The sequence below is a fragment of the Chenopodium album genome, chromosome 10, assembly GCF_948465745.1.
Source record: "Chenopodium album chromosome 10, dcCheAlbu1.1, whole genome shotgun sequence".
Lineage (NCBI taxonomy): Eukaryota > Viridiplantae > Streptophyta > Magnoliopsida > Caryophyllales > Amaranthaceae > Chenopodium > Chenopodium album.
In genome coordinates, this window is record NC_137843.1 from 6883675 (window position 1) to 6895031 (window position 11357).

At 34.4% G+C, this 11357-nt stretch overlaps 1 protein-coding gene across 2 annotated transcripts; it reads left to right on the forward strand.

The window, feature by feature from the left end:
* Positions 1–4944: 4944 nt before the first annotated feature.
* LOC145562097 (protein NUCLEAR FUSION DEFECTIVE 4-like) lies at positions 4945–9212 on the forward strand. Of its 2 annotated transcripts, XM_081622273.1 has the most exons (4): positions 5573–5708; positions 6399–6553; positions 7137–8068; positions 8379–9212. In XM_081622273.1, exons 3-4 carry the CDS (start codon positions 7137–7139, stop codon positions 8872–8874), a joined length of 1428 nt encoding a protein of 475 aa, XP_081478399.1. In that variant the 5' UTR covers positions 5573–5708; positions 6399–6553; the 3' UTR covers positions 8875–9212. The 2 variants fall into 2 exon arrangements, with proteins under 2 accessions (XP_081478398.1, XP_081478399.1); XM_081622272.1 differs by lacking the exon at positions 6399–6553 and having other exon boundaries at positions 4945–5708.
* The last annotated feature ends 2145 nt before the right edge of the window (positions 9213–11357 follow it).

The following is an 11357-nucleotide window of genomic DNA, read 5'->3' on the forward strand; positions in this document are numbered from 1 at the left end:
ACCATTAGTCCATGTATATGAAGGTCCAGAAAAGGGAATATCCAATAGATTATTCTTATTTTTCCATTGTTGAAAATCCGTTAACCCAACTATTCTTGTCGAACCTCCTACCTTATTTGAACTATATTCTACTTGATTAAAATCTCCAATAAGTAGAACATTCGTAAAATTTTGCAAAATACGAGAGATTTCAGACCAAATAACAGCTCTTCCCGAAGGATGAAGCGACCCATACACAAACATAATATACTTTATTTCATCAGAATTTGGAGTACAAACTTCACACAGTATTACATTCGAAGAGACCAAAAGAGGAACCACCCTAAGCGGAGAGAACCAAAAAACAACTAATCCGCCACTTAGTCCCTGAGAATCTACACCACAAAACCCATCAAACCTTAAAGGAGCTAACTTTCTTACAGCAGTATCTACATCAACAAAGGATTCCATAATAAACATCATATTTATAGAGAAAGAGCGGACTAGAGACAAGAAATAAGGAACTTTAGGGGAGTTCGCCAAGCCTAGACCCCTACAATTCTAAGCACCAACATTCATGGCCCCGCGGGTGGCCCTTGAAGAGGAGCCACCGACCCTTGATTAGAGTGAATTGGTGAAGAGGATTCCGAAACTGGACTTCCTTGAAGACTCTTGCGCTTCTTAAGAGTTTGAAGCAAGAAAAGCACCCTGGAGAATGTTTAACTCGAGGAGTTTCTGAAACTGAAAACGACGCACCACGCTTGGTAGGACAAGTCTTTTTAACCCATTCCCACATTTTTCCTTTTTTCCTGGTAATTCTGAGTCGCAGGGGAGCTGCTGATTTGCCCTTCACATCTTCAGATAAGATCGGATTCTCAGATTGTACTTATTCTCGAGTTGGAGAAGGTTGAGGAGACCATTCCAATGAGTTGTGTGTTGTGTCGTCTTAAAAGACTTTTTATAAGCGTTTTTCTTTTTTTGCTACTCTATCCATTTTAAAATACTCTTTATACATTTATTTTAGGAAAATGATAAATATAACCCTAAGGGATATGTATAAGGAGATAAAAAAGGAAATATTAAGGATAAATTTACATTAATCACACCGATTTACGCGTAATTTTGTCATGAATTCCCAACTTAATTCCATTTTAACAAGTATATTTAATACTTATACATAGCCCTAAGGGCTATATACTCCCTCCGTCCCTAAATTACATTCCTCTTTGGAAATTTGCTTGGAAATTAAGGAGAGAAGAATAAAACAAATAACAATAATTAGATAATGCAATGGGAAGTACAAAGATAGATTAGTTATTACTCATGACAAGTCATCAATCCTTTGCAAAAAAAAAAGGACTAATCACATGCTCCTAATTAAAAACTTTTAACCAACCATATTCATTGTAATTTGGCACAAGGATTATGAGTGAGATTAGGTAGGATGAGTGAGAAAGCATTAAATATAAAACTGAAAAAGAGAGTTGATTTACTATAAAAAAACTTACCAAAAATAGAAAGGAGGAATGTAATTTTGGAATACCAAAATTAAAAAGGAGGAATGTAATTTAGGGACGGAGGGAGTATATAATTATCCTTTATTTTATGTATGACCAAATTATTATTTTGGTCTACAAACCTTTTTTTTTTTTTTTTTTTGACAAAGCATACACACAATTTTTCATTCAACATAAAAAAAACCTCGTATTTCATTTTTGACAAAAGCATACACACCATTTCCCATTCAACATAAAAAATAAAATAAATAAATAAAATAAAATAAAAACTTCGTATTTCATTAACTATTACACCGTATCACCTTTGTTATTTCAATAAAATAATACTATAATTACTAACAAAATAATTAATTATCACCTAGATTCAAAAGTGAGTTTAAAGTTTAAACACTTGTTTTGGGCAGAGAAAACTAGTTAAAATAACCAAGTTGATGTGCTCGCCAAAGAGCCCATGATGCTTGTACTACGGAGTATCAAATTTTAAAAATTAAAATAATATTATGCATGATTCATGACCATCAACATATCTTTTATGAAGTATCAAGTTTATAACGAGTTCATATTATATCGAACTAATATTATGTCGGGCTTTGCCAAGTGCTAACCTAGTCCATGGCTCCATGCCCACCTTTAGCATGGCTTCAGCCTGCAGGGCCGCAGGGGTATATATGTACTACATGTATTCCGGGTAACAAACACGAGTAAGACGGGATGAATATGTAACACGGCTCATGCCTATTCAACCTTTTAGCGAGACAAGAGTATATGCCACTTGCTTTTAGAATCTAGTTTCGTGGAGCCCTTTCTTATCTCTATTTCTCTTATAAGGGTTACGTCAGGGTAGATCTACGTACCATAGAATATATGGATATTGTATTATTGATTTTTGACTTATTATTATTATTGTTATTATTTTTTTTATTTATTTATTTTTTTTTTTGAAAGAGACTTATTGAGAGTTAATAATGATGCTCTTTTATATTGGAAACGTGATTTTTTTTGGAGTAAATATACCAAGTATGTGGCATTACGCCATTACAGTGATATTGATATAGACAGGCAGCGTGGTCGGTATGAGATATTTAGCGACGTATAGAATTTAATTTTTTTTTCTTTTTTTAAAAAAAAAATTTGTTCTTTAATACCATACAAGCCTTTGATAATTAATATCCTTAATTACAAATTGTACTAATCAAAGTTACTATCAATTGATGTTTGTAAACTACTCATTAAAACAAATTTAGCAATATCTCACATAATAACCCTGTTTGTATATATTAATGAGAATTTGTGGTCAAAGTTTTTAAATCTTAACTATGAAAATATAACTAAGCACCGATGAAGGGATTTTTTTTTTTTTTTGAAGGAACTCTACGAAGGGGGTTGGGATATATAGGGGGTTGGGGATATATAATACGAAGACGTTGTAAACTTGTAAAGGTATAACTTATACACTTATAAGGGCATAAGTGTAATATTGATACTTCTTTTTTTTACTATTTTTTATTTTTATGAAAATTGATACTTTGAACATCATAGAAGTTTGAATACCTTTAATTGTAATCCAACGACCTTTAAAACTTTTGACTATAAAATATTGATAAAATTTTAGCTAGACTAAAGGCTGTTCTGACTTAATTTCAGTTCAGTTCCTAATTTCTTTTCCTCATAATCAATTCATTTCAACTCTATTCAGTTCAGTTCTGTTCAGTTCACTTTAATTGTTTTTAGTAAATCGGAACAGACCCTTATATTAGTCATAGTCAAAGTCAAAGTCAAAATATTATGATTATTAACAAATACTTCATATGTGAATTGACATAAAAAAAAAATAGATACAAGTAAAAAAAAATTTAGAAAATAATATAAGTAAATATAACTAGCAAGTAGCAACATATCATAATTTCAAACCTTCATGTGGAGGTCGTAGGGATAATTAAAGTGGAGGAGAGCTGGCTCTTAAATGGCCCATGTGGTTTTGAGGGCAACCCGAAGTCCCAAATGGCACAAAGTGTAGGATAATTAGATGAAAAATAGACTTTTGGATAGTGATTTAACTCATTTAAGTAACCCATTTACATAGAGGTTCAAGTGGTGGAGTTACTAAAAAAGTAATATCTCACAAATATAATTAGAGTATTTATACCAAACTCACTCATAAGATATGAAACAATCATCCTAAACAATATACTCCGTAGTCCGTACTATCATAACCATATATTTTTAACTAAACAATCTCTTAATATAAATAATCCTAAATATATTATTTATTTAATAATATCAATAAGATAATATATTGCACATATATATTACAATATTGATGATAACACTCTTGCTGTTTGACTAATGATATCTCATATTCTCATATCTCTAACAATATTGCTTGTCAACTTAGATTTTGAAAGAAGTAGTTAACAATTTAACATCAATAAGAGGTTGGGTTAAAAATGTTAAAATTGATTGCCATTTGATTGCCAACAATGATAGTGTTCCTGTGTAACTTTTTAAAATTAGACTCTTAATTCATTGTTTAACAAACACAATTTTGTTAATAATAATAATACTTTACTAAACTAACAATTATGATGAAACTGGATATTAAACTAGTAGAATGTCACAATGCCCAACTATTATTGTTTATGTTCGAAACCCCCTTTGATTAGAGCTTACAAATATTCCATGTTGACCCATTAAATAGGTCGAAACATTGAACATTACGGTTCTGTTCATATTTACTGAATTGAGTTGAACTAAATTGATTGGAGTTGAACTGAACTGAATAGAGCTGTAATGAATATTTTATGAGAGAAGGAAATTAGAAGCTGAACTGAACTGAACTGATTGGAGCTGAACTGAACTGAAATTAAGCTGAAGTGAATAGTCCTGACCTCTCTTTTTTCGTGTCCGGTTTGTTTCGTATTGTCACGCTGTATAAAATAAATTTGGCCTCATATTAAAGATTTAATACTATATTTTTTTTTTTAAAAAGAAGATTTAATATTAATTATTTTAAAAAATTATTGGTTATAGTTACATCTTGTCACTTTTGTGTTTGAAATCTCTATTATCCCGATCTTTTTAATTGAACATGTCGTGCCGTGCGGTGTCATCTCGTGTTGACCTATTTAATTAAATAGGTTGTAAACAGTTGACACTAACACACTTTTTTTTTTGGTTCGGCTAGTATCATGTAAACTTTTGCCAACTCTACCTTTGCCATCAATGAAAATTATAGTTTACACTTCACATCAATATAAATATACTTAGACTATAAATACTTTATTATGTTTATTATAACCAAGAATGATTTGGAATGTACTTGTATTTGGTATCTTCATTTAATCGAAACCGGACAGCACAATGCCGTCCTTGATCCCTTCCTTCCATCTCCAAGAAAAAAAAGGCCGTCTGTGTGACCTGGTTGGTATATATTTGCATACAAAACTATTAATCTTGATTCCTTCCTTCCATCTCCAAGAAAAAAAAGGCCGTCTGTGTGACCTGGTTGGTATATATTTGCATACAAAACTATTAAATCTGGACCTACTTTGTTGCTGATTTCTACTTTCGATTAAAAAATCCAAGTTGAACACAATCAGTCATACTACAATACTTTATTTTATAAACAGCTAGGCTTCATTAGTCGTACACCACCACTATTCTAAATTTCTTTTTTGTGATATTTTTATCCTATCTTCTCTACCCCTCGTGTTCTTTCTTACATTTCAAACCTTAATCTTCCTAAATTAGAAATAATCAATCAAAACCCACTAAAGATAAACAATTAAATTGGACAAATTTCTTCTTTTTTGCAGATTTTGAATTGCAAAAAGAAAGAAACACCCACATAAAAAAAAAAAAAAAAAAAAGGTAAAAATGAGTGAATTTAATGAGAGATTTAAAGCATTTATCAACAATAGATGGCTAGTATTTGTAGCAGCAATATGGATACAAGCGTGTGCAGGAATTGGGTATATGTTTGGGAGTATTTCGCCTGTAATTAAGAGTAATTTGAACTATAATCAAAGGCAAGTAGCAAGATTGGGTATTGCCAAAGATTTGGGAGATAGTGTTGGGTTTTTGACTGGTTATATCTGTGAAGTTTTACCTTTGTGGGCTGCTCTTCTTGTTGGTGCTATTCAAAATTTGGTGGGTTATGGCTGGGTTTGGCTCATCATCACTGGTAAAGCCACCCCTTTGCCTCTGTGGGCTGTGAGTTTTCTCTCTCTTCCTTTTCTTTTTGCTCTTTCCAATGATAATTATTTTCTGGGTATTTGAAAGTTGCTGTCTTTTTTTTGGAACCATGATCATACAAGTATTTGACTTTTATGAATCTATTTCTGAATGATTTGAGTTGCTTGAGTAATTACGGAGTATTTTTCGCAAGTAATTAGTGATTTTAGGTTGATGATTATGGTGTTTGATTACTGAATTAATGACTTTGTGAGTTGTTGTGATTGATTTAAGTATGTTTAGTTTGGTGTTTTGGTGATTGATCTTGCATTTTTGAGTACTTCAATGCCTTCTTTGTTGTGATGTAAGTCTGTAAGATTTAGTCATATACTCATATTCAGCAAGCAACAATCTGCTGTGGATTTAAAATTTATAACTGTTTATTAGACATGTTAAACAACTCCCTCAAAGGTATTATTGGTGAAATATATAAAATTAGTGTAGATGAAATAGCTGTTATAATTACTTGTAGTAGAGACTAAAAGGAAATTAACACTACAGTTAAAAGGGGATGTTTTTCGTTACTTTTTAGTCACTAAGCTAGGTTCTTAGATGCTATGAATGATGGTATTGAGACTTTGGGCAAAAATGCAAAATGGTTTGGTTTAGAAGAATTAGAACTTCAAATTACTAGAAATATTGATTGTTGTATCCTATTCCATGTTGCAGGGGAAATGCTTGTTTCTTGTTCTCCTTGAGTTTTCATGTGGCACTGAATTCCTGTTTGGGTGGCTTTTCCATGGCATAGATACTCGTCTTAATGGATATTTGCTGTAGGCCTTTAGCTGAACTGCTGAACTACTCTGTCACTTCACATCACAAACGTATGAAAACACCTGCTGTATAATGAAATTGGATTATGCTTAGCCTAATTGTATTTGATCCTTGAGCTTTTGTCTACTTTAATGTACAGTAGACTCTCATAGATTTGAAATAACACAACATAAAGGTGGATAACTGTTAGTTATTTAAAACTAGTGATCTCCTATTGTCAATATACTAGTAATTTGAACTATTACCTTTGCGGCATTTATGGATCTCTATAAGCAACGCATCACCACTGCCTTGCCACTGATACCAACTGTTTACCTAAGGTGTGCTCTATAACTTGCTCTGTTGTCATGCTCTACTGCTCTCAGGGATATGGTATAGTTTTACTTCCTGCAGGATTAATTTGTTGAGGCATGAAATTCATTCAGTGTATGTTTAGATGCTTAAAATATCTGTGGCTCCAGAAGTATCTTGGATTTCTTATTTTATACTCACATGTTATGCTTATGTTAGATGCTTGAGATCATAATGCAAAGTGGTATTGAGAATATATGATATGTAATGTAATGACCTATTGAACGGATGAACTACTTTGGTCAAGATCAAATTGTATTTACTGGATACTTTGTTCTGCAGATGTGCCTTCTTATATTTCTTGGAACAAATGGGGAAACGTACTTCAATACAGCTGCTCTTGTCTCTTGTGTGCAAAACTTTCCAAAAAACCGAGGTCCAATTGTGGGTATTCTGAAAGGCTTTGCTGGGCTGAGTGGAGCAATATTGACCCAAATCTATGCCCTAATTCACAGTCCTGACCAAGCATCACTTGTCTTTATGATCGCAGTTGGACCAACTATGGTAGTTATTTCCCTTATGTTCATAATAAGACCTGTCAAAGGTCACAGACAAATCCGGCCTTCTGATGCAAGAAGTTTCTCATTTGTCTATAGTGCTTGCCTTGTGCTGGCTGCTTATCTGATGGGGGTGATGCTTGTTCAAGATCTGATTGATGTCAGTCATACTATTGTTATCATATTCACCTCGATCTTATTCGTAATCCTGTTGTACCCTATGTCCATTCCAGTAATAATGACTTTCACCGAAGAACCAAGACAGTCGATTGAGGAAGCTCTTCTTCTGGAGTCTGAGAAAAAGGAATCTGGAAAAGCAGCTGAATCTGATACTGAAGTTGTATTTAGTGAGCTTGAAGATGAGAAACCAAAGGAAGTAGACATGCTTCCAAGGTCGGAGAGGAAAAAAAGAATTGCTCAGCTGCAAGCCAGGGTTGCCCAAGCAGCAGCAGAGGGAGCAATCAGGGTTAAGAGAAGAAGAGGTCCTCATAGGGGAGAAGACTTTACATTAACACAGGCTCTCGTTAAGGCAGACTTCTGGCTTCTCTGGTTTCCGTTTGTGCTTGCTTCTGGTTCTGGTTTGACTGTAATTGACAATCTTGGTCAGATGAGCCAATCTTTAGGCTATGATAATACTCATATATTTGTATCCATGATTAGTATTTGGAACTTCCTTGGCCGTGTTGGAGGGGGTTATTTGTCCGAGATTGTTGTCAGGTATGACTCTGGTCACATTTTCTTACTTAATTTCTGCTGACTATGATATGAATTATGAAGTTATGCTACTCAGACTCCACCATAACTGGAAGTTAGGTTACTAGGCGTTTAACTGTGTCATTTTATAAATATTGCTTTTTTTTTAAAAAAAAAAAACCATAAAGAAGTGTGAAGTGTCCATGCTCATGTTGGAGAGTGAAGTATCCAAAACAAACTTTTGAGGTGAAATAAACAGTCTCAGTAACTTAGACATGAATTCTTATTTTTATTGTAGCACATTTATAAGCCTACTATTAATGCTTGTGATCAGGGATTATGCTTATCCGAGGCCTGTGGCAATGGCTGTGGCTCAAGTCATACTGGCAGTGGGCCACTTCTTCATTGCAATGGGATGGCCAGGGGCAATGTATGTCGGAACCCTGTTGATTGGGCTTGGCTATGGAGCACACTGGTCTGTCGGTCCTGCTACTGCCTCTGAGCTCTTTGGCTTGAAGAGTTTTGGAGCATTGTATAATTTCCTTACCTTGGCTAACCCAGGTGGTTCATTAGTGTTCTCTGGTCTTATAGCTAGCAGTATATATGACCGAGAAGCAGAGAAACAAGAACAGCAACGCCATCCTCATGTTGGTTCTTTTTTCAATGGTACCCTTACTTCAGAAGCATCAAAGTGTGAAGGTGCTATATGCTTCTTCCTTACTTCCATGATCATGTCTGGATTATGCATTATCGCAATTTTCATGACCATGACCCTCGTATATCGGACTAAACCTGTTTACGCTAGCCTCTATGGAAAACCACGTACCTGATCTGGGGAGATGGGGCTATTTACTATTGTTTTCATTCTGTGATTTGTGTCCACAAGTTTTTGCTAGATTTCTCATAATGTGGGATACAATATTCTTTCTATCTCAATCCTGTACACAGACGACAGTATGCCCTGACCTTCTCTTGCTTGATACTGAAGCAAGTGTGTACCTTATTGTTTTGGGGGTCAGTACTTATTTGAGATTGAATGTAAACCGGTATTTTGTCTCTAGATGTTGTACCATAGTATCTGTCCTCCAAACTGTGATATACTCTGGGAGGTTTCTTTTGAATAAGATCATTCTTTCTCCATATGTGGTATAATGACCTTTCTTGTTCATTCGCTCTCTGTTCTGTTTAATTTTTGTTTCAATTTTTTATTTATTTTGTTTATATACGTAGTATTTCACAAAAATATTCTAAATGGGAAAAGCAAAAAGGATCGGAGGGAGTCTATATAAACTTCATGCTAGTCATGTTATCAGCTACAAGAGATGCGGAGCGTTAAAATATACGAAGTATTCATCTACAAGTGCATTCTAGATGACAAATGTTAAGCATAATTTTAAGCCTAATCATATACTCTGTAGAAGTTTAATATTACTACGTATTACATACTTCAACTGTAATTGCTTTTTTTTTTTCCCTTTGAAAAGGGAATCAAGGCAGACTGAATTTTGTCCTATAAATTAAACTATATGTGGTTATAAAAATATTTTGGTCCTTAAATAAACGGACTGAAATGGATTAACTAAAAATATTCGCAAGAAAGTAGGTGTGGCGGGCATTGTAGATAAATTAAGGGAAAATCGTCTGCGTTGGTTTGGACATGTAAGACGGAGACCCGAGGGTGCACCGGTGCGAAGAGTGGAAGAGTGGGACCATGGAGGGATTAAACGAGGAAGAGGGAGACCAAAGATGACTTGGTTGGAAGGAGTGAGGAAGGATATGAAGTGCATGGATTTACGTGAGGATGAAGTTTTGGATCGTAAGGGATGGAGGAGAAAGATTTATGTTGATGACTACACGGAATAATCAAATTTGGTTCATGTTAGCCGACCCCACTTTTGGGATTAAGGCTTTGATTGATTGATTGATTGATTGATTGAAATGGATTAACTTCAGCAACATTAGTTCCAAAAACAAACCGCAAAATAAGGATCAAGCCAAACACTTGCCGCCTCGGATCCAGCATCTGCCTTCTCTGTCTACTAGCTCCTGTTACGTGTTTTGCTCTAGGCTCTGATAATCTAGAGCAAGAAAAAATTATACCCTTTTCTGCATCCTGAGTACTGTTTCACTTCATTACGGAAACTGTCGATCTAGGAAATAGTAGTGCAGAGTAAGTAAAATTAGACAGAATCGACTCCATTGTAAAAGCTGAATGATTTTGACACTTATTTCTAATTCAGTTAAATTTATGCATTCCAATTAATATTATGTACTGCACATTTTTAAGGATAATTCTGTGATTAATCTGTATAGGATTATTATTTTGGGTATTAAACATTGTAATATGATAATACTAACAATGTAGCTGAATTTTCTAATGTTTCTGGCTACCTGTGACTGATGTTCACTTGTTGATAAAGGGGATTAAACTCCAAATCTTTTATAACGAAACGAACACGAAGATAAGACATTCTGAAGTCAAAATTGTTATCCCATGTTAGACTATCTGTGAGCATAAAGATGGACTACTAAGATAAAAGTCCTGCATCAGCCAGATTTCTGAGGCAACTAACACCAGTTTTGCTTCATGCATTTGAATAGGTATCTGAATGCTAATAACATCACTTATGTGCCCATTATTTTGCAGGCATTGAAACCATTGAACAGGACATGTACATGCGTGAACTTTAAAGATGGATGTTAAATGAAATGACAATTCCTAGAATGATTCTTCATTTGTTGGACAGATTTGCAGGAATTGCTCAATATAGGCAGGGTTAAGTGTAGGGTCAACTGGGTTAGAGAGCGAGAAATTACAGAGAAGTTTTGCCTATATGACTGTGTCAAATCCATCACCAGCCAGCGAGAGATTCTCTGGAGCATCTTTCCCTGCATCTCCGTTTGGTGAGAAAATCATAATTGATGCATCACAACCCTACAGAAACAAGGTACAAATTTGTTTAAGTTGCATAGAATGTAAATTTTAGTTATGCAATTGTTTTATATTTCAAAACTAGAAGGCTTGAGCATTGCTCTCACCTTGACAAAGCAGTCATAGAAAAACAGGCAAAGAGTTGCTTGAGCTGTTACAAATGTCTGTTGGAACTTTTCTAACACAGCCTTTGTAACAATACCCTCCACAGTTGGACAGCTAGAGTCCTCTTAGTTTCCTAGCTTCTACATTGATTAAATCCCAAGGTTACTAAGAGGAAAATGATTTTCCATTCGTCACTTTTTCCTGCCTACTGACAATAACCTGTTGCTTTTTAGGTAATTTTAAAAGGTTATAAGCATTTATGTAGCCAATGGGAGC

Bases quoted from the DNA above. Each gene is read 5' to 3' on its own strand.
- LOC145562097 (XM_081622272.1), top strand. From the start codon at position 5,373: ATGAGTGAATTTAATGAGAGATTTAAAGCATTTATCAACAATAGATGG. The intron at 5,709-7,136 runs GTGAGTTTTCTC...TTTGTTCTGCAG, and splicing joins CCCCTTTGCCTCTGTGGGCT to ATGTGCCTTCTTATATTTCT. The intron at 8,069-8,378 runs GTATGACTCTGG...GCTTGTGATCAG, and splicing joins TTGTCCGAGATTGTTGTCAG to GGATTATGCTTATCCGAGGC.